The 21,410-nt window shown below is 33.9% G+C and overlaps 4 protein-coding genes across 5 annotated transcripts; 1 reads left to right on the top strand and 3 right to left on the bottom strand.

Annotated features, from left to right (window-relative positions):
- The first annotated feature begins 246 nt into the window (after nt 1-246).
- Nucleotides 247-2,717, top strand: CSN3 (COP9 signalosome subunit 3). Its single transcript, XM_034322795.2, has 4 exons — nt 247-441; nt 798-1,055; nt 1,128-1,852; nt 2,166-2,717. The coding sequence occupies exons 1-4, from the start codon at nt 387-389 to the stop codon at nt 2,460-2,462; spliced, it is 1,335 nt and encodes a 444-aa protein (XP_034178686.1). The 5' UTR covers nt 247-386; the 3' UTR covers nt 2,463-2,717.
- Nucleotides 2,681-3,974, bottom strand: Nrk1 (nicotinamide riboside kinase). Its single transcript, XM_076689999.1, has one exon. It carries the CDS (start codon nt 3,972-3,974, stop codon nt 3,384-3,386), a length of 591 nt encoding a protein of 196 aa, XP_076546114.1. The 3' UTR covers nt 2,681-3,383.
- Nucleotides 3,975-4,333: 359 nt separating this feature from the next.
- LOC117603565 (uncharacterized) lies at nt 4,334-5,134 on the bottom strand. The gene is made up of 3 exons (XM_034322890.2): nt 5,002-5,134; nt 4,691-4,929; nt 4,334-4,596 (listed from the first exon to the last, which is right to left on the bottom strand). Exons 1-3 carry the CDS (start codon nt 5,063-5,065, stop codon nt 4,477-4,479), a joined length of 423 nt encoding a protein of 140 aa, XP_034178781.2. The 5' UTR covers nt 5,066-5,134; the 3' UTR covers nt 4,334-4,476.
- LOC117603465 (uncharacterized) lies at nt 5,002-20,054 on the bottom strand. Of its 2 annotated transcripts, none has more exons than XM_034322651.2 (5): nt 19,925-20,054; nt 13,768-19,327; nt 9,360-13,324; nt 9,056-9,295; nt 5,002-8,843 (listed from the first exon to the last, which is right to left on the bottom strand). In XM_034322651.2, the coding sequence occupies exons 2-5, from the start codon at nt 19,241-19,243 to the stop codon at nt 8,790-8,792; spliced, it is 9,735 nt and encodes a 3,244-aa protein (XP_034178542.2). In that variant the 5' UTR covers nt 19,244-19,327; nt 19,925-20,054; the 3' UTR covers nt 5,002-8,789. The 2 variants fall into 2 exon arrangements, with proteins under 2 accessions (XP_034178542.2, XP_076546110.1); XM_076689995.1 differs by lacking the exon at nt 19,925-20,054 and adding an exon at nt 19,559-19,697.
- Nucleotides 20,055-21,410: the final 1,356 nt, after the last annotated feature.

Here is a 21,410-nt window from a genome sequence, read left to right as displayed (position 1 = left end):
CGAATTGTTAGAAATCTTTAATACCCTAGCAACCAAACGTCAATCGAACTGATGAGAATTTGCATAGAATTCTGTAACTATTGTTCATAGCATTGATATATTGTAATAATTGCCATTAATAAGGTGATATAAAATTGGATTTTATTAAATTCTAAAAGAAAAATAGTAGTTTTTAATTATATTCTGAGTTGATTTGAATTGTAAGTTAATCGTAACATGCAAGAGGGAGTTCGATGCAACCGGCTATTCTCGTAACATGCTTCAGACCATTCCGGTTACCTGTTTCAAAACGTCATCTTTGGTAATCGTTTGTTCACGAAAATAATTTCTGTAAATACGATTCACCACCGATCAAAGGTGGTGATGAGAAAAAAGCATTTGCAGTAATGGCGTCAGCATTGGAGCAGTTTGTAAATAACGTGCGGACGCTTTCGAAACAAGGTACGACGGATGTTCGGACCTTCCCAAGTCTTCTGGCATAACCTCTAAGAAAAATTGCAAAAGATTAAAATGTTTTGCATGATTCGAAAATGATCTTTTCTTCGACGAACTAAAATCCACCTTCATAATGTTTTCGTTAGCACAATACTGAATGATTTCTGTATTTCATTTCATTCAGATTGTTTTAATAAAATTCCAATTCTATATTAGGCATATCTATGACCAAATCCTAGATATGTGTGTCAACATATTTTTTGTTTTTTTCTATAAGGGATTGTGGTACTTCAACGAATCCATTAGCATTTATTTAACAATTATGTTTAGATAACAATATTTCATTGTATTGTGATTTATAGGTAACTTTCGAGAGCTAACTGACATAATAACTAAAAGTACAGATGTCTTAATTAAGAATGCGCCGCATCTAGATAATGTTTTGGAAACCTTAGATTTACAAGAACATTCATTAGGTATTTTGGCAGTATTATGTGTAAAATTTTCGCTGCCTAATCCTAATGCAAATAACGTTGACGCTTATAAACCATTATTTAATCAAGTTCAGGAATTTATTATTGGTTGTAATGGAGAACAAGTTAGATTTGCTCCAGATATATGTAAGTTGCTTTTTTTTTTTAAATAAAATTGTAGTCGCTAAGAATTTAATGTGTATAATCATTATGTTATAGATGCAGAATTATGTCATTTTTTTAGTCAAACGCTGGTTGATTTAAAAATACCTTTGCGTGGTATTGAATTATTGCGCCGTGCAATACGTAAAATACAACTTTTTGATAGCCAGCTAACTTCGATACACGCTGATCTTTGTCAGTTGTGTCTTCTGTCTAAATGTTTCAAACCAGCACTTGAATTTCTTGATATCGATGTCACTGATATCAGTCAAGAAGAAGGACAATTTGATCCAAAATACTTCTTACTTTATTATTATTATGGCGGTATGATATATACAGCACTAAAAAATTATGATAGAGCATTGTACTTCTTTGAAGTATGCGTAACAACACCTGCCATGGCAGTCAGTTACATTATGTTAGAGGCCTACAAGAAATATATTCTGGTCTCTTTAATATTGCATGGAAAAGTCCTAAACTTACCTAGGTACACAAGCCAGGTGGTTAATAGGTACATGAAACCATTGAGTCAACAATATCAGGGATTGGCTACAGCTTATCAGATGAATAGTTGTGAAGAGGTACAGAATATTATCACTAAATATCAACAACTTTTTACAAGAGATCACAACATGGGACTTGTAAAACAAGTGCTCAGCTATTTATATAAAAAAAATATACAGAGGCTGACAAAGACTTTTTTGACTCTTAGTTTAAGTGATGTGGCAAGTAGAGTTCAGTTATCAGGACCTGCTGATGCAGAAAAATATATATTAAACATGGTAAATACCCCTATTCAAGTACCACGTATAGTGGGTCAAAATTATTCACTCACCGTTTAAAACAGAATACCTCATTTAAAATTTGACCAAATGACTTGAGGTTTCTTTTCCGATTTCGCCAAATTTTAATTTTTTTAAACCACAAAAGCACATGTCTAAGTAAATTAATTTGTATAGTTTCTCGAGAAACCTCGCGTCATTTGATCCAATTTTAAATGAGGTATTTTATTTTAATCGGTGAGCGAATTATTTTATAACCCACTGTATATACATATAGATTTTAAGTACAGGTATTGTATGCATATAATTCCAGATTGAAGATGGAGAAATTTTCGCAACAATTAATCAAAAGGATGGAATGGTGATATTTCACGATGATCCCGAAAAATATAATTCACCTCAAATGTTGGCAAAACTAGAAAAAGAAATGGCAGCATGCATGGACTTAGACAAACGGGTACTCGAAATGGAAGAAGAAGTTGTTCTTACACCCCAATATATTCGAAAAGCTTGTGGACAAAATGATCAAGATGATCAGACAGCTGGACCGGCTCCAACAAATGTAACAAATGTGCAAGGTCAACCTAAACATAACACATATTCCATGTAACATACACACGTCGTTGTGCGTTATCTTTATTAAAAAACAGAAAACGAATGAAAAAAAACCTTGTTAAAAATGAAGATTCAGTCACTCAGAAGCCTGTTTTGGATGAAGATGGAAATCCAAAAATTTGGCTGAACATTATCTATTTTGTATAAAATAAATATTATTACTATCATTATATGGAACGATAAATAGGATTGAAAAAAAAAAAAAACTGAAAAGATGTTAAAAAATTAACAGTGTCCCTTTTATAATAAATCGTACACTTTCTCTGAATCTCTAAAAATGAAGGCTGACCGATAAGTTGCTAGCTATAAACTGTGTCTGTGAAGGAGTTACCAACTCGAATATGCTTTATTTTCTAAGCCTTATACAATTAATTTTTGTACAAAATATACTATGCGTATAGAATGAAATTTAAAATTATTTCCTTAATAATTACTTAGCATCTGAAGCAGGCTTTACATGCATTATGAACAAAATTGTATATGTGTAGTTAGAATATTGTGATAAACAACTACAAAATTATTACATTTATAATGTAAACAATAAGCAAATTACATTCGTTTTACACATGGGCATTTTCAAGGTTCATAAAATCAGGTACATTACTGATAATACAATAATGACATGTACATATATTTATCACTAAAAGAAAACAAAGAACAGGAATACAAATTTACTTATGATTTATAAAAAGAAATGCTCAATACACAATTGTATCAGGTAAGTACTCTATAAATTTTATAATAAAACCCCAAGTGACCATTTATATAAAAAGTTTAATATACAAAATTAATGTAATTGTTTTATTTTAAACTTAGCCAAAAAACATCTGAGACTCACATTATAAAAAATATATTAGAATTTTAATTAAATCTTTTATTCAGCATTTTGGAACGTATAACAAATTTTTTAAAAACATCAAGATAACATTTGTTTTATTCGCGGGAAAATCATTTGAAATATTTCTTCGGTATCTTTCGATCCATCGAGGAATGTTATCGTTTTACATAAATTTTTATCTTTCATTATTTCATCTTTATATTTCAAATATTCTGGCCATACGTATTCTTCAAAGTATCCTGGAACATCTCGTGGCTCATACTCTCTTTTTTCCCTTCTTTCCCTAGAGATTTCTTTAGATACCGTGAAAAAATATTTAATGTCGCATAAATTTGTAATAACCTTACATTTAAAAAGTAAAAAGCCATCTATAATTAAAACTCTTTTACAATTTTTTTCCATTTTGTTAACGTCATTCGGTGAAAATTCAATTAATTTTAAAATGTCTGATCGCATTTTATCCATGTCCATACTAGACATTAATTCCCAATTTAAATGATTAAGCTTCGGTATCTTTACATGTTGTGGATCATCTATCGGCCAGAAATAGTTATCTTGATGTACTATTATTGAATTTTTCAATTCTTTTTGTAGCCGATTAGCTAACGTTGTTTTTCCACTGCACGTGGCCCCGGTAATACCAATTACTAACCACTTTTTTGATGACATTTTAAGTGTTTTATTGTTTTACTGAAAGTCTGTTACTTGTGACTATAGATAGGTTAACTTGTACTAGTGTATTACATAAGTCATATCAGTTTCAAACTCATTACTTGTATATGTAAAGATAATCAAGATTGTCCGTAACATACAATGAAACTCTTTTATTAGTGCTTCATACAAGATTTATGATTCATGATGTTTATTTAAGTTTTTATATGAAAAGTATGGTTTAACATGATAAATGGTAAATAATATTAATCCACCGATGAAGCACAAACCCAAAATTGCAGGTACTATTAATGCAATATTGTAGGAAGCAAAAATTGATTGTATTCTACTATCATCGATAAAGGGTAAAGCAATTATCGATATAGTGTAATAGAGAAATAAAATGGAAGTCACAATTAATATTGCTTTACCTTTCTTGTGATCGCTATTGAACATTTGTATAAATAATGACCACCACTCCGCTTAATTTTAAAATACTCAAATATTGCATTAAAATTTACTATTCTATGTATTCTTTTTCAAACTTCTTGAAATCTTCTTCGGTAAATGCTGTAGTTTCTGGTCCTTTAGGCTTATGTGGTTTTGGAATATATCTTTTCTTTACAGCTCGATCTAGTAACTACAAACAAATTTTCAATTAATGTAATGTACTGTTTGCTATGAAAATTATTTCATACCAAAATATTTAACACTTTATTAATAGCATTTATTACCTTATTTACTGTATTTGGATCCATACGGTTGTTACTGAGCACTAAAAGTTTTTTTACATTTTTATCTGTGGGATCTTCCTGTGCTGATAATTTTTTTTTAGTTTCATAAACAGTCACTTTACTCGATCGTCCAAGAATTGTACCAAGATCTGTTTTGTCGTTTTTCGATACTATTCTGTGTTTTGCAGGAATCAAATCTAATGTACCTTTATAATTTGTATGCTTCCTTTTCTTTTTTTCTAATAGTAAAAAGAAATTCATGTAATTTATGGACAGAAATTTGTAATCTGTGTAGGTAAATTAAAACAAACCTTGTTTCACTGTTTTCTCGTATCCCAATAACTCAAGCCCTTTACGTACAAGTGAATTTGACATTTTTATGAAATGATAATTTAATTTCCTTTTTGCATAATATAGAAAAATAGTAATTTCGAAGGAACATAGTAAACTCACATGTCATGTATAAAACATACAACAATTACAATGCCAACTATACCGCAGTTCACCAGAGTCTATAACTGCGACGCGCAGGTTGGAAGATGGTGGGGGAACGCAGCGAGCTCTCTGCTAATCGCTTTCCACTTCGTTTGGGAGTATCGCCAATCAGGGCGAAGATGCGCACTGGAGAAGCGCGAAGAACGAAAACTGGTCTTTTCGCAGTTATGGACTCTGGTGACTGCGGTATACTTAAAAAAGTATTATTCGTTCAACGAGAGATCGTTCATACCATATCTCGAGTTTCTATTCGTTCTGCGCATACTTGCTTTTACGCAAGCGCATTGTAACATCGAGCTGAACAACATATTCAGTGATCTTATATTCAGTACATATGCTCCGGACGCAACAGACACAGGAATCATATCACAGCACTCTTGGCGACAGGAATTAGAATTAAAAATGTTGATTGAAAGTATGAAAAACGCTAATTAAAAATGACTGACAATAAGGATGTAGAATGAAAAACACTGGTATAAGTGTTCATTATCAATATTTATTATTTCTTTAATACGTTAACTAGAATTTTGCATACACTTCTGTAGCCTAAGTACAATAACAGAAAATAATCTATCGGTTCGTACAATTCTTATTTCTATCAATAAAATTTCTTATTCTAATTTATGGAATGGTTCTGGTGTTTAGACGTGTAACATTTTTATAATATTCTTAGCCATCAAACGATTCATAAATTGTAATTCAGATTTCAATTATTATTAGATTATTATTAAATATTGTTTATAAATTGAAATAATTATTGCTAATTATAGTTTAAATTATTTGAAGTTGCATACGATTTTCTTGTAAGAATTAATTTGTGAGAAATATTGAGATTAAAAAAATGCCACAGATCTAAATCACTCTTATATCTTATTATAATGTATGTCACACACTTGTTCTATATTACTCACACACTGTGTATAAAACTAGCAGAACTATATATATATAAATCATCTATTTGATTTAGAATTGCACATCTAATAACCATTTCAAAAATTAATAGTTTTTGTGGAATGATTAGTTGTAAATGTTGTAAAAATATAATTGCACTTATTCTGTTACATAGATTTGCATCTTCTGAATGATGCCACTACTTGATTTGTATTTAATGTGCATTATCATGATTGAATTATTAAAAAAAAAAAAAAATACAATTGCAAAAGAAAGTTATTTAAAATGTTGCAGTACAAAATTTTATACTGTATACATTGATGATAAAATTTGACTAACAATGTTCTGCAAATAAAACTTTGAAATTATTCACATTGCAAAAATAAGTAAAAATGTCTCCATTTATAAAATCTGAATTATAAACTGATTCTTAATTTGAACAAAACAATATTTAATTTCTCTTCTTCAACTAGAAATATTTAGATCAGTGCAATCTTATACTAGTTAATATTAATGGAAGTCAACAATTGAATTAAAAAAAAAATCATTATTTATATAAATCAAATATAAACTAAGTGTAATTTGATTTTTCAAGAATATTCCGGTCTAAATTTGTACAACAAATAATTTGAATTTGAATGAAAGAATTCAAATATTTAAAAAATAATCAATTATAATAATGAATGATAAAATACTATAGTAATTTCCTTTTGTAACTGATTTACATGGATATTCCATACCCATAATTAATATATTTCAAAAAAGTTTTTTAATTCTTAGATTTTTTGAAACACAGCACACATGTCACCAAACAGATACAATTTTGCATCACATAATTATCAGTATTTATAAAAAGATTTCAGATTTCTGTTTCTTTACACAATGTACACGTGATGTATAATGTTCATAGTCATATGTTATATGTGCATAAGTGTTATTATGCATATTTGAACTTCAGATGCGTATAAATTCCTTAAAATTTAGGCACATAGAACACACAATGATATCATAAAATATGTGCATAACAGAGCTTCAATCATGAGAACATTCATTCAATGTATATAATATCATAACATTATATAAATAAGAAAGTTCAAAGAATCCATCATCTGAAGTAGTTCTTATATTAAAATTACAATAAAAGCGGTAATAAACAATCATACGTTTTTATTTATATTCTCATAACTGTAACATACGTTATGCATATACTATACAAGAACATTAGAAGTATAGTGCACCGATGACAAGATGTCCCATGAGACAAATGCAAATGCGTGCTTCTCATGGGACATCTTGTCATCGGTGTACAGTACACACAAAAGTGTAGTGTGTATGGGTACAATTCTATTCAATCTTGTATGATGTATAATAACACGATACGACAAATACTGTTAGGTGTATTTTAAGGCACTCGTGCGAATAAAATATGAAACAGTTAAAACAAACTTATTAAACAAAATATTAAGTGGAATAACAATTGATGGACTTATATATATATATATATATTCTTTATCTTCCTTATTTAGTTAAATTTCAACATAAAACTAGCCTTTTTCTGTAAAGTGACTTCTACTGTCTTTTTATTCTTTGGAATGTAAACCAGGAAAGCAAAATTATAAAGCGATTGTCAATATAGTCTGTTAACCCTGTATTAGTATAACACCTGTTTTCTTTTTAGCCTCTTAATAAAGAATACACTTATTCCATTCGTTTCTATAGCCAGGAACTCATTCTTTAAGGACTTTTCCCACTTCCAGTGCATGTATATTAATATAATCATAATAAGAAAACAGTTATAACATTTAAAACAATTAAAAACTTTGATATTGTATGAACAGTAACTCATTAGGCATACATATTTAAATAGTTTGAATCAAACATAAACGTATAACAGGGGAGTGAATAGGTATCGCTGTACACTTTATAAATTTTTCTATAAACTATGAGATGTTATTGCTTGTAAGAAATATCGTCATAAAGTAAACTGAAGGTGCATACTTGCGTAACATCTCATAGTTCATTTATTTCATTTTTTAACATATAGTATAGATACTTATCACTTCGACTACCCCTGTTTAAAATATATAACTTTATACAAATGTAACTGTATATACTTCTAGTTCTGTTTAACATTGCAAGAGTACATATTTTTTTAAAACAAGAATAATAAATATACATATGATTCTAGATATTTATATGTATATAATATGTATATATATAGGTGTATATATTTATACATTGTATATATAAGTCTTTTCACGATATAAATAAAAATTTGTAACGAGCACATTAATTTACTCTATTACTCATATTTTCATTTGTACAAATAAAAGACTGTGTAGTCCTCGAAAACTATAAATAATCTAACATGTACGTTTTTTTTTTTTGCTAAAATCTTTGGCTAAATATACAACTACTTATAATATTCTTTTTTTTTCAAGTAACTTTTAACAATTAACATCAATCAACAAAGCTTCTACGCAAAGTTCATGAATGTTAATTTTTTTTTAATAATAATTGTACAACGGCAATATTATTACCAAACAGCAATAATTAGTAGTAATCATGTACAATTTGATTGAGATTAAAAGTGTCACTTACTTGTTTATTATTACAGTACTTGTTTAAAGGTACTCACATCGTTTGTTCCAGTATAGGTGATCACAGGAAATGCGTATATGTAACCAAAATAATTTTCTAAAACTCGTTATTATCAATCTTTTGTTTTCAAATTCTGTTGTGTGTATTCTACACATTTTGCGATATCCTGAAAAAATATTATCAATAAAATAGGGTTTCATAATGTGCTTACAAATTAAACGATTAGTGCAGGGGTGGACAATTGTTTTGGCTCGGGGGCCACTTTGTGGAAGCGGACTGCCTTGGTGGGCCACAAAAAATTCTTAGCGGGCCGCTATTTGCCCACCCCTGGATTAGTGTGTAGAGTGCAATTAAGAAATTATAAATGTATAGTTATACCTGAACAGCGATTTGTAACGGCGTTAATTCCCCTATAGAACAATCATTTCGAATGACGTTCGCTGGTAAAAGTCTTGGACAAGGTTTACCAGTGAAAAGAATAAAAAGTGCATGAATGCTTTTACGTTGTGTTAGTTCCATGTACCGATGTTGATATCCAGCTAAGTGCCGTCGGTGTCGTGATGCTGTGGGAAACCATCTTTCACATAAGTTGCAGTATCTTTTATGTTTTATTGTTGCCTGGAATAAATAACGATAAATATTTGTATCGTATTTACTCAATTGAACAAGCGTGTTTTTCTACCTTTTCATGATAAGCTAATTCCGTTATAATATCAGCAATGGTCATTTCACAATCCTTGTAAGAATGTTCCTTGCTCTCCTCAATTTTCTCAATAGGAGTTATCACTTTGTTCTCTATACTTTTCTCGCTCACTGCAGCATTATCAACCTCTTCTTGATTTGTTATAACAGGCGGAGATCTAGAACTATCTCTATCCGAACTGGAATCAAAATTCAAAGAAAATTCTGGTACCAATAATGGCATATTATCTTCCTTTATCTTTGCATCATTAGAACCGTCATCTTTTTGACATTGAAGAGGTTTTTGACATTCAGATTTCTCTCCATGAAGATCTTTCACATCACCTGCATTGCCTGGTTCATCGGCTAATTTAGAAACATCTGCTTCTGTACTTACAGATATTTCATTCGCTGAATTTTCATCAATTTTCTTAGAAGCTTTTAACGAAATTGTAGTTGACTCAGGTACATTAGTGTATCCACACGTAGAAGCTGTAGGACTTTCATTTTGTGAATTCACTGAAGCAGTCTCTTTCTCCATGGAGAGGTGCTTATTCTTTCTTAAGTATTCTTTCTTTTCCAAAATTATAGACTTTCTATGTATCGTTACATTATCATTACCGTCATTACAGTCTGCATTCTCAGATTTACGTGATTCATCAAAACCCTTAAAATCAAAACTTAAACCTTGCTTCTTCTCTGCCACAGTTTTAGGCCTTGACTTCCTGTTTTCCAAATCTTGGTTCTCAGGTCGAGCCAGACATTTCTTTAACGCCTCCTTGGCGGCTAGTACTTCTTTAACTAACAGGTCGTTGCAATAAAAATAATCACTCGACGTATTCTCTGAACTCTGTTCAGTTTGCTTGAACATATCCCGATTAAAAGTATTTCCTGAAGAACGTTGAAATTCGCTGAAGTATATTTTCGTTGATTTTTTGTTAGCACATTTACCCCTGGAATGCGACGCGTGATCATTAAACACATCAGAATGTTGCATATTATTATCCATAAGTTCCAATTCAAGTTCTAACTGAGTTGGCATAGCATCACCTATGTGCAATCTATCAATGTTCTCAAATTCAGAATTTTTGTCTGTTTCACCATCACAGCTGTCCGGTGATGCTGGTAAAATTTCAATGGTGGTTTGACTTTCATCAGAAGATTCGACTTTGATAATGGAATTGTCATTAGTGTCATAATTATACGATTGTGCATTATCAGATTCTAAGAATTTGTTTCCTATGAAAGGTGTGCTTTCCTCAGTCGTAAAGTCTGAGAATTCGCTCCTTATAGTCATCAGATCATTATATTCGTCCATAAGAAGATTTCTGAACGAGTCCCTCAACATATTCTCTGATGTAATTTCATCTGCTTCATTTTCATTTTCACTATTTAGATAAGGATCTATTTGTTTACTCTGAGAGAATAATTTCTTTTTACTTTTCCTCTTTAGACCTATGTTTTCACTGTCAACTGATTTAAGACCAGCTACCCTGTTATCCATATCCATTTTTGAGTAATCAAAGTCTGATAGCCTTCTTTGTTTACACTTAACAGTTGATAAATTTGACGCTGAATTAGACCTAGATAATTTAACTTTGTTACCCTGGCTTGAATCCCTGTTGTCAGTATCATTGATATTACTATCCGTAATGCGAGTTGGCGTGTTGAATATATTCCTCAACGTGATCTTTGATTGCTTCAAATCTTTTACAATGTGATCCAGAAGCTCCAGTCTTTGCAGTTTCACCTTTGGTTGCCACTTTGAGGTTTCAGCAATCGAGGTCTTTTTACCTTTGCTGATTTCACACTTGAACTCGGTCCCTATTTGCGTTCTTTTGATTATAACTTTAGGAATCTTTTCGACGATGTACTGGGGGAATTTTTTTCTCAGTTCATCATCGTTCGTAGTGATATTGTCGTACTTCACAGAATGCTTTGTATCTTCCTCCCTAGTTTTCTTGCTTTTCTTTGGCGTTACTTTCGAAGCGTTCGAATCATTTTCCTTCGTTCGATCTGGCGACTTCTCTTCATCTTGTCTCTTTAACCTAAGTTTTGGTATCTTTTCAGATTCTGCATCACTAATCATTGATTCGTGAAATACATTTTCTTCGTCGTTTGAATCAATAGCATCCGTCTCCGAGGTATCTTCTGTTTCAAATTTTGACACTGAAGCGTGTGCCTTCGTGTCTTGAGTCTTAAGCTTTTTGATCTTCACCTTTGGAACACTTTTCTTGGATAAAGCTTTGCGTTTCAAGTAGAGCTTCAAGTCCTTGGAGGATATATCCTCCAATTTTATCTTCACTTTTGGTACCTTGCTGGTGTAGTCATTGTACTTTAATGTGTACTGTTCCGAGTCGCTGTTATTTATGCTAACGTCGTTGTCCTCTGAAGAATGGGTTCTTTCGGATTTCCCTTTTTCCAACAGCTCTACGATAGGAGTTGCTGAACGAGATCTGTTCTTTACGATTATCATTTTTGGAATCTTAGGACGTGTTTCAGATAGCAACTTTGCATCGTATCTCTCGGTGCAATTATCAAACTCTAAGCAATTCGACAGAGACTCTGATTTTGGATTTGAAGCGTCGGTTTTCTTAATGATTAGCTTTGGTATTGCTTTCACGTCCATATTGCTTTCTGACGAATGATTGGAGCTATCATCAGGGTTGAAAAATGACGAATGATCTGGTTTTCCATTATCTTCATCCTCCTTTGTTCTATCTATATTATTTTCAGAATTTTTGATAGTGCAATACTCGTTCAAAACGGGCACCTCTTTTTCTACCGAAGAATTTCGACTTGAATTATGCACAGAAATATTCTGCAATTCCTGAAGACGAGTTTCGTTATAACGATCCTTCAAATCATCAATTGTCATTTGTTCTTCTATTGGAGTTTCATTTATATTTGATAAAGTAATTTGTATTTTTTTTGTATTAGATGAAACTAAACTTTCAGCAGCATTATCATCTTCATTGTAAACTGTTTCTTTAGAAAAATCCATTAGCATTAATTCTTCATTATCCAATTGTTCAGGAATGATGATTGTATCTTTTTGATTTTCAACAGTTTCAAGCAAAGTGTATTCTGAATTATTTTGTTGATCAGTCGTAGCATCAATCTGAGATTCAGATTTCTTTCGGTCTTCTGAATTCTCATTTTCAACTTCTTTTGGAGAATTACTATCGTTTTCATCTACCAAGGTTTCAGTACTTTTTTTAATTTCTTCATTTAAAGATTCTTCGCGTTCTTTGATCAGAGTGACTATCTCTTCGGTAAGATGGACATTCGCTTCCTTGCATTCTAAAACATTTTCCTCGCATACCACTGAGTTCTCCTCGTCTACTTTGTCTTTAATATTCTCAGACGATTCTTCAGCTATCTCGTTAGACACGTTGATATATTTTTCAGATTCCAGAGATTCTTGCGAGACCTGCTCAGCTACGTTATCAGAATCCGCGTGGAATTCTGAAAGTTCTTTTACCGAAGAACAATCCATCACGTCTGTTTCTAATTCTAATGATTCAGACGGTTTAGCTTGCATGTTTCTGCAAATTTCAATCTGTATATTTTTGCTGTCATCTGCAAGTGAAACCTGATCATCCAACACTTTTGTATCGTCACCGGTTTCCTCTTTTTCTTTATCAATATCTGTGGCGTTCTTTTCCTCTTTAACAGTACTCGAAACGGACGTTTGCTTATTTTCAGTGAACAAAGAAACTTCATTGAGCGACTTTACAGGTGAAGATCCATCTGCAGTATTTATATTTTCTTCCTCGTTGCCAGAAATAATTGAATCTTTAGATTTATCATGTTGCTCGATACGTTCTTCATCCAAATTTTCACTCTCATTTGATTCCAGTTTCTCTGGCGGTAAATCACACGATTTATTCAACACTGAACATTCATCTAGAGTAGATTTAACATTCTCATTTTCTTGATCTTCCGTCACTGTCACTAAAGTACCTGTTGGCATAAGAGTAAGATTATTATTGACATTATTACTATGATCCTAACCAGTGGCGGCTCGTAGGTAAAATTAGTGGGGGTGTTGCTCCAGAAAATTTTTAGTCTTTGTTTTAAAACAGTTTTAGACAGTGCTCTCTTTACCGCGCAGCCTCACGCGCAGCTTCCTATGTGCGCATGCGCACAATGATCAAACACCAGGCCGCTGGAACTGTGTAGCGCACAGTTCCATACAAAGATTTTTGTATCTTTTTCATAAACTGGGGGATGACTACTGACATTAAGCTTAAGGATTATATATTGTACAAGTATAAAGAAAGAATTAAAGAAAAAAAAGACTCATTATACTAAATGTTATCGATAATATCAAGTGGAAAGAGGGGGTGCTGCAGTTCCACAGTACCTATATGCGAGCCGCCACTGATCCTGACAATTCACATTACCTTTATCATCATCAGGCGGTAGAACAGGCTGTGTGTCTTTTAAACTCGTATCTTTATCTTTACTTAAGCAAGCATCAGACGTAGTATCCTCTTTCTCCTTACACTCCAGATCCAACGCATCAATGGTAACATGGTTTCCAGGTGACTTAGAGGATTCAATCTTAGTTTCATGACTTCTTTTGCTAGCCTCAGCAATGCGACTCTTATTACAATTCACAATCTCCTCGTCCGAGTCGCTACTACTATACATCTTGTCCATTTTATAATGATCCAACCAGTCAGCATTATTGTTCTTAATGCTATGCACGTAATCCTTGTACTTTGTCTGACCTCTTCCATAAAACTCGTCAGAGTAATTTCTTTTTCTATCATAAAGATACTTAGTATTTTTGAATTCGTGCTTCTTTCGCTCGTTGAAAGGATGATGCCGTTTCCTCTTGTACAATTTCCGGAACTTTGAACCGTAATAGTTGTTCCATGTTTCCGCATAATGTGACTTCTTCCCGGAGAAACAAGCTTCTCGTCTGCGTGCCTCCATCATAAGCTCGTGGTATGTGAACCTTCGATTAGGACTGTAGGATATCTTGCCATCTTTGGTAGTGTATACAGGAACTGTGTTCAAGTCCTCCATTTTATCTATGCTCGAGAAAATAGGATTCGCGTAGCCGCTGCTACTTTGAAACATGTCGCAGTCTTCGAAAATCTGATCGATCTTTGGCTTCTTCCATTTACCCGGGTAATCGTCGTCCAACTCGTCCACATGGGAGTACTTCCTGTAGTCGAAATTAAAATCTATAGCGTTCAGGGAGCTGAGCGATTTCGCATTTACCTCGGGGCTATTATCTGGCAGTTTCTTTGCATTCTTGCTGGCCATTTCTTTTTCCTCGTGTCTCTTCAACACATCCGTCGCTGTCGAAGTGTCCACGTGACTCGTGGTAGCTGGTTTTTGTACTTTCATCGTCTCCAAGCTCCTATTATTATTATCCTTCTCTGTGTCACCAACCTCCAACTTACTCTTCGCCTTAATTTTATTATTTGCATCGACTATGGCAGTATTAGATATTGCACAGTTTAACTTAACTGTGTCCATATCGTCGACGGGACAAACGGTACCCTCGATCGACGTATCTTTACAAGATGCATTGTTATGCGAGGATTTACTGTCTGAAGTTAGAACGCACGTTTCTTCGTTCGTTCCCATTGACGATCTTCTACGTTTTTTCAGATTGGTACCGGCATTCGTATCTGTAGCAGAGGTAGAAGGTACCTCAGCAGTATCTACAGCCTTCTCAGCTGCTCTGTGAGCTTTATCAATCGTTTTCGAATCGTTTTCTTGTTCTTTGGCGTGTAACCGACATTGACAGTCTAACGTGTTGCTCGTGTAAGCAGGTGGTTCATCAATTTCATACAAATCTCCGTCGTCGTACAACAACCGTTTGTTCTGCTCCTGTCCCTTTAAATTTTGATCCTTGCAGGATACATTTATTTCAATCTTAATCCCTTCTAAGGAATCCTTCATCTGTTCTTGTCCCTTCTCCTCCAGGATCAACTCTTTGCCTATGTCGCTGTCTTTGATCTTCAAGTTCACGTTCGCCACTTGAATCCCAAAGTCAGCGTTCTTACGGAAGCTTTTTGAACAGGCGTGCCCTGTCGTCTCCTCTCGCGCGTCCAGCTTTTTCGCGCTCAGATTTACCACGGATAAAAGCTCGTTTGTCTTGTTTCTAGGATGAGACGAGTTCTCGTCGTTCTTCGGAGACCTTTCCTCTACAGTTTTATGGGAATGATGTTTGGATTTATCTTGAGCTTGATGGAGCTTTTCTTTTTTCCTTCTATACTCCTTCAACATACGTATCTCCTCCGCGGTATACCTAACATCCCCGTCGACGGGTTTCAGATCTTTCTGCAGTAATTCGGATTTTCTTGAACTTTGGAACTGTACGCTATCGTGCTCTTTGGTATCGTTGCTTGTCCTCGTTTGCAGTTCTGCCGACTTATCGCCGGAAGTCCTGTCTGTGCTGCGAGCTGATCGCTTATCGCTTAAACTAACGTTATCCTTTATCACAGCAACGGAATAATGTTTGTATTGAGAAGTTATATGGCACAGAGAATTCTCCTCGTTATGGGAGGAGGTTGCATCGTCAAACCTTCTCGTCTCAGAACTCTTTGATTGCCTCGAATGATCCGTATCCTTTTTTGAAACTAAACTTCTCTCTGAATATTTGTTCATACCTTTATCTTCCAAGTCCATCGTCTCCTTTGCTCTTTTCCTGGCGCACAGATCAATCTTAGAGTGACTGGTGCTGGTGGATACGCTTGAAGTTTTTACTTTTTTTCTTCTAGACGCACGCGTTTCGTCGTCAGACTCTGTTGGACTTAAATTCGCATTGGTACCAGCGGAGACAACACTTCTTACCTTAGAATTACCTGCAGAAAAATCAAAATTATCAAGAGTTACCTCTTGCTCGTTAGCTTTGTAACTATTTTCCTTCCGGAACTTCAATTTCAGGGTACCAAGAGATTCATTTTTCGACTTCTCCTCGCTGTTCAGCTGAGTAAAACTGATTACAGGACTGTTCTGCATCACCTCTATGAGGTGTGTAGATATAGACAAGTCCTCCAAGTGCTCTGAAGATTCCTCGGTGTCGGAATGAGTAGGGGTGTTCAGCGTAGTAGAGATCGGTGTGCACTCTGATGTTGGTAGATCTGGTAGACTAATATCATCATGATTATGAGACTCTTCGCTTACGAAGCTGTTCTGTTTTTTCAAGTCCATATTGCTCTTGGTTGATGTTGATAACCCTCTCAACTCTTGATTGTTTATGGAGACAGTAGCGGCTTGAACGTGATCAGAATCCTCGATATTCGTGGTTTTAGTTACGTCGTTAAGAGATCCCTCGTAGCTGGTAGACAATACATCAGTTTCGTTCTTATCTTGCTGATCGGTGTCCTCCAGGTTCATCGCTTCCGTTTCATTGTTGCTCGTTTCTTTGAAGAACGATATCGTCTTTTGTTTCTCCAATGTTTGTATAACTTGTTCGTTACACGTGCCTAGAATGTTACTTATTTCTAAATTATCCACTATGTGTATCGTGGGTATCTCGTCGGGACCGTTGCTTATACAGTGTATGATACTGCCAGGTTTCACCACACCTTCTCTGATCGTACGTTTAGACGTCTTGGCAATTTCGGTGCTGTCAGTCGGCGAATAGGATATCGTCAAACAATCTTGGGCCGCTATCACGTTCGTTTCGCTTTCTTTCACGGTGTCCAAGCCTGTTTCGTTTGAGCAATAGCTGGTTCTTTTCTGTACCTGTGCCTCTGTACCCTGCGCTGTTTTCGACGAGAGATCCACATTTTCATAACTTACCACAACGACCGGTGTTGTTTCACTTAAGACAGAGTCTTGCAAGTTCGACGTCGACGCATCTTCGTCGTCGGTTTCATCCCAGTTGGCTAAAAATTGTCGGACGTCAAGCTCTGGTTTATTGGCAAATTCTTTAGAAGCTTTCTGCTGCTGCATCATCGCTGTTTCGTTACTTTTAACTGGATTTAACGTATTAAAATTATCACTCTCGCTCGTTTGTACTTTTAATTGGTTCTGATTGAAATCCTTGTATATAGAGAATTGATTTTGCTTCTGAAACGTATCTACACACGGTGATGGAATATGCTCGTTCTGCGAAGGGATTATTAACTGTTCTGGCTGTTGCGCTTGCTGACATTTCTCAGTGGCAATAGCAATGGTCTGTTCCTTAGTTTGTTTCTCTATGTTCTCTGATGGTTGTTCAATGTTTGGCGCATGATGTACTTTAGGAAATCCTTCTGGGATGTAACTCGTATTTATTAGCAAACCATTCTGATCAAACTGCAAGTTAATCGGTGTTACCGAAGCATTAACTGCTGTTGTAACGCGTGACGCCTGTTGAACAGGATTTTGGTAACTAGTTGATTGTTGTAGTTTCAATATTTCTCTGTACCTATGAACACATTCTTTGTATTTCGGGTGAGACTGATAACCAGGTATCCTACTCAATTCTCTCAGGTGATTTTCCATTGAATACTTTTGGATTGCTATTTTATGTTGATACACTTGATGCTGAGAAGGAGAACTATGCATAAACGTGCTAGGCATTCTATTTACAATTGCAGCACTATCAGTAGTTTCTTGACACTCGTGATTCATTTCCGTTGTAATATTTCGTGAAAATTGTGTATTAAAATAAGGATTCTGAGGGGATGATGCCATATTGGCATTAACATTTAATGTAGGCACTCCTTTAGGTAGCATATTTCCATTTTGATATTGAAACTGTTTGTTGTTGAATTTTTGCTGATTAATAAAATTTTGTTCCTGATGTTTAAGCATTCCCGAATTCGAAATATTCATGTTATTTGTTTTTGGATGCTCTTTCATGGGATAATTATATTTTTTATGTTCCGTTGAATAATTATAATTTTGTACAGGATAATTATGAAACATTCCAGAAGATGCTGGATAATTTCTGTGTACTAAATGATCCTTATGGTACTTGTAATCGGTATAGTTTCTTCTATGATCTATGGCAGGTGCATTAGATAATACAGGTCCCATTACTTCTTTAGCTTCTAGATTATCTTTCCTAAAGTTACAATTATTTCCGAAATGTCGGTTCTCCATTTGGCAGCCAGACGGATGCACATTATCTCTGAATGATGTATTATTTTGATAAGGTCCAAACTTTTCCCATTGTTGATAATTAATATTAGGATCTGAATTACAACACGTTCCCTTACAAGACATAAACGAAGAAGGTCCAGGTTTCCCAGAAGATACCGAACCAATGTTAGCGTTTCTTGGTCCCAAATTTCCAGATCCTACTCCTGATCCAGGTCCTGGTACAGGTCCGTGCCTAGGACCAGGTCCAAACATAGGATTAGGACCAGTTCCATTTCCAGAATTAGTTCCAGAATTGGATCCTGGCCCAGAATTAGTTCTTGGACCAAACCCAGAGCCTGGTCCGGGTCCAGATGATGAATTTAAATTACAGCTTGGCCCACTTAAATGACCAATAGGCCCATTAAAAGGCACCTGATTAGTTCTATATCCTATATCGTCATTTATAGCTGCAACTGTAGCATTTCTATGATCCACAGAAGCATTTATGTTGTCTAACATAGGATTTCTTGTACTTGTTGAACCATAGTGGCCAATACAGTTTTGCATTTGCACCATCGATGCAAGAGGACTGTTGTTTGGAATATTAGGACCATTGGAGACATTGTTGTAGGACTGATAGTTCCTTGGATTAAAGTTAGCATCATTCTGATGCTTATTAAGACCCTCTGAACTAAGACTAAGGGCATTCAATGTAGGATGGTTAACACCAGGAATGAATGCCAAGTGACCAGAATTCACATTTTGAGTAGGAGGTGCAACTTCATTTGTTTGAGAAGTATTATATTGGTGCCAATCTGGCATATTTCCACCGTAGTTCATTGTACATTGTTTGAGTACAAATTGGTAATATTTATCTCATTCACTTCATTCACAAAAATAATGCACTAGAGGCAGGAACAGAACCTGTGGAAAAATGAAACATTTATTGCAACACAGTTGTATTAATAACATTTTCATTATAAACTCATACATTGTTGCAGTAAAAATATTATTATATTTGTTTAACATCATGTTAAACCAATTAATAAAAAATGACCTAGATAATTGAGTAAAAATAATATTTATATACATTATTATCCCCTTTCGAAATTATGCCCCAATTTTCAGAACTGTAAAAAAATGTTCTACTCAGACCTGCATAACAGTTGCCAAGAGCAGATTCTATTGTACAGCAAATACAAATGTTCCTTTAAAATACAAAATTTCTTCTTTCGGTTCATAGAAAGTTATTGTTCCTTTTCAAATGATTTGGTCGAAAATATATATTCTTCATACGACACACCTGTCATCATAAATGCACCTCACTAAACAGACCTTGAAGGTGCAAAGGTTGACAAAGTTCACATATTTTAAGGGAAAACTTGCGTTAATATTTAATTTCACGTTCTGCGATCGAAAATATAAGTAAACATGAACAATCACAATTGTCAAAAGCGCAGATTTTTATTCTTTAATTTATCTATCGAATGTGAATCGAAAAAAATTCGAACTAAGGCTTACCTGCACGTTAATGCAATTCTCAATACACACGCCATATTGGACACGACTACTACACAGATATCACGCGTCTTCTGGAACCAGGTAGCTTAGCTACGTTACAATATAATCTGTATCGATCATGCTTTTTAAGTTTCTTACAGAAAAATTTAAATATCCAAAAGCTCGTTTTAATGTTATACAAACATTACTTGATATAAATTCGCGTTCTGCATATCCGACGCATAACTGTTTTATAATGCATTTAACTGCCTCTGACAACTATTTTTCATTAATTCAGAAAATTATGCGATTAGCGTCGCATAAACATGAAATGGATCATTGCTGTCACTCGAATAGATGCGTTTGTTGAATTAAGATAAAACTACTGTAAGGAATACCAATTACCATAACACTACACAATCTTATAATAAATTACATATTTATATTTCAAAATACTGTGTAGTGTGATCATTGTAAATGTTATGTTAAATTTAATGATATCTTTACATCAAAGAAATCTTCATTTGCAATTTCATATTTTCCATAAGCGTGCAAGTCAATTGATATATTCATAAAACTTTTAATTGCAAATGAAAGTTTATTCTGATTAAATGAAAAGGTTTCATACTGATTCGAAAGTATTTCTTAGTGATTTAATAATTTATTTATTCTTTACATATGCATATTCAGATGGTTAATTTAAAAAAAAGAATGACATTATTAATCGTTAATGTGCCCTTGTAGGTAAAATAATGATTGTGCCCTATTAACAAGTCAATATAGATATATAAGTTATTTTAAGTTTATACTATAATGTATGTTTTGTTGAGAAATTGTATTAATTAATGATAACAATGAATATCATTGTATTCAAACAAAATAACGAATAAAAAACATTTTGCTGTTCCAAGTTGCCTACACTGCATTGGTTATACATACATGTGTATATTCTGTGCTCCCCTTATACATATATATCAATGACTACAGATCCAACAACACAATTTTGACTCCCTCTGAATCTATTTTTTAGAAATTATTAAAAATCAACACAAGACCGAAAAATTATATTAAAATAATTCTTTGACAAACTTGTAGTTTAAAAAGACCGCCATAAGCCAAAGTCTCTTAAATACGAATCCAGCGCCATCTATACGAAAGCGGCGGAAACTACTCGACGATTTCAGAACCCTGGTCGGTAACGAGGGAGCACTAGCGCCATCTATCCGGAAATTGCGGGAACTAATCATCGAGTAGTTTCCGCCGTTTTTATATAGATCGCGCTAGGATCGAATTAATAAGTTTTGATTTATGGCGGTTTTTTTAAAATATAAATTTGTCAAATAATTATTATTATAATAATTTTTCGGTTTTGTGGTGATTTTTAATGATTTGTAAAAAATAGAATCAGAGGGAGTCAAAATTGTGGCTTTTTAGTTGGGAGAGCGAAGTGTAATAGAAGAAGGATATATGCAGACCTCCATTCACATGGGGGGTATCTGAGATCCCG

Source organism: Osmia lignaria, chromosome 9 (assembly GCF_051020975.1).
Source record: "Osmia lignaria lignaria isolate PbOS001 chromosome 9, iyOsmLign1, whole genome shotgun sequence".
Taxonomy (NCBI): domain Eukaryota; kingdom Metazoa; phylum Arthropoda; class Insecta; order Hymenoptera; family Megachilidae; genus Osmia; species Osmia lignaria.
This window is presented reverse-complemented; position numbering and strand designations above follow the sequence as displayed.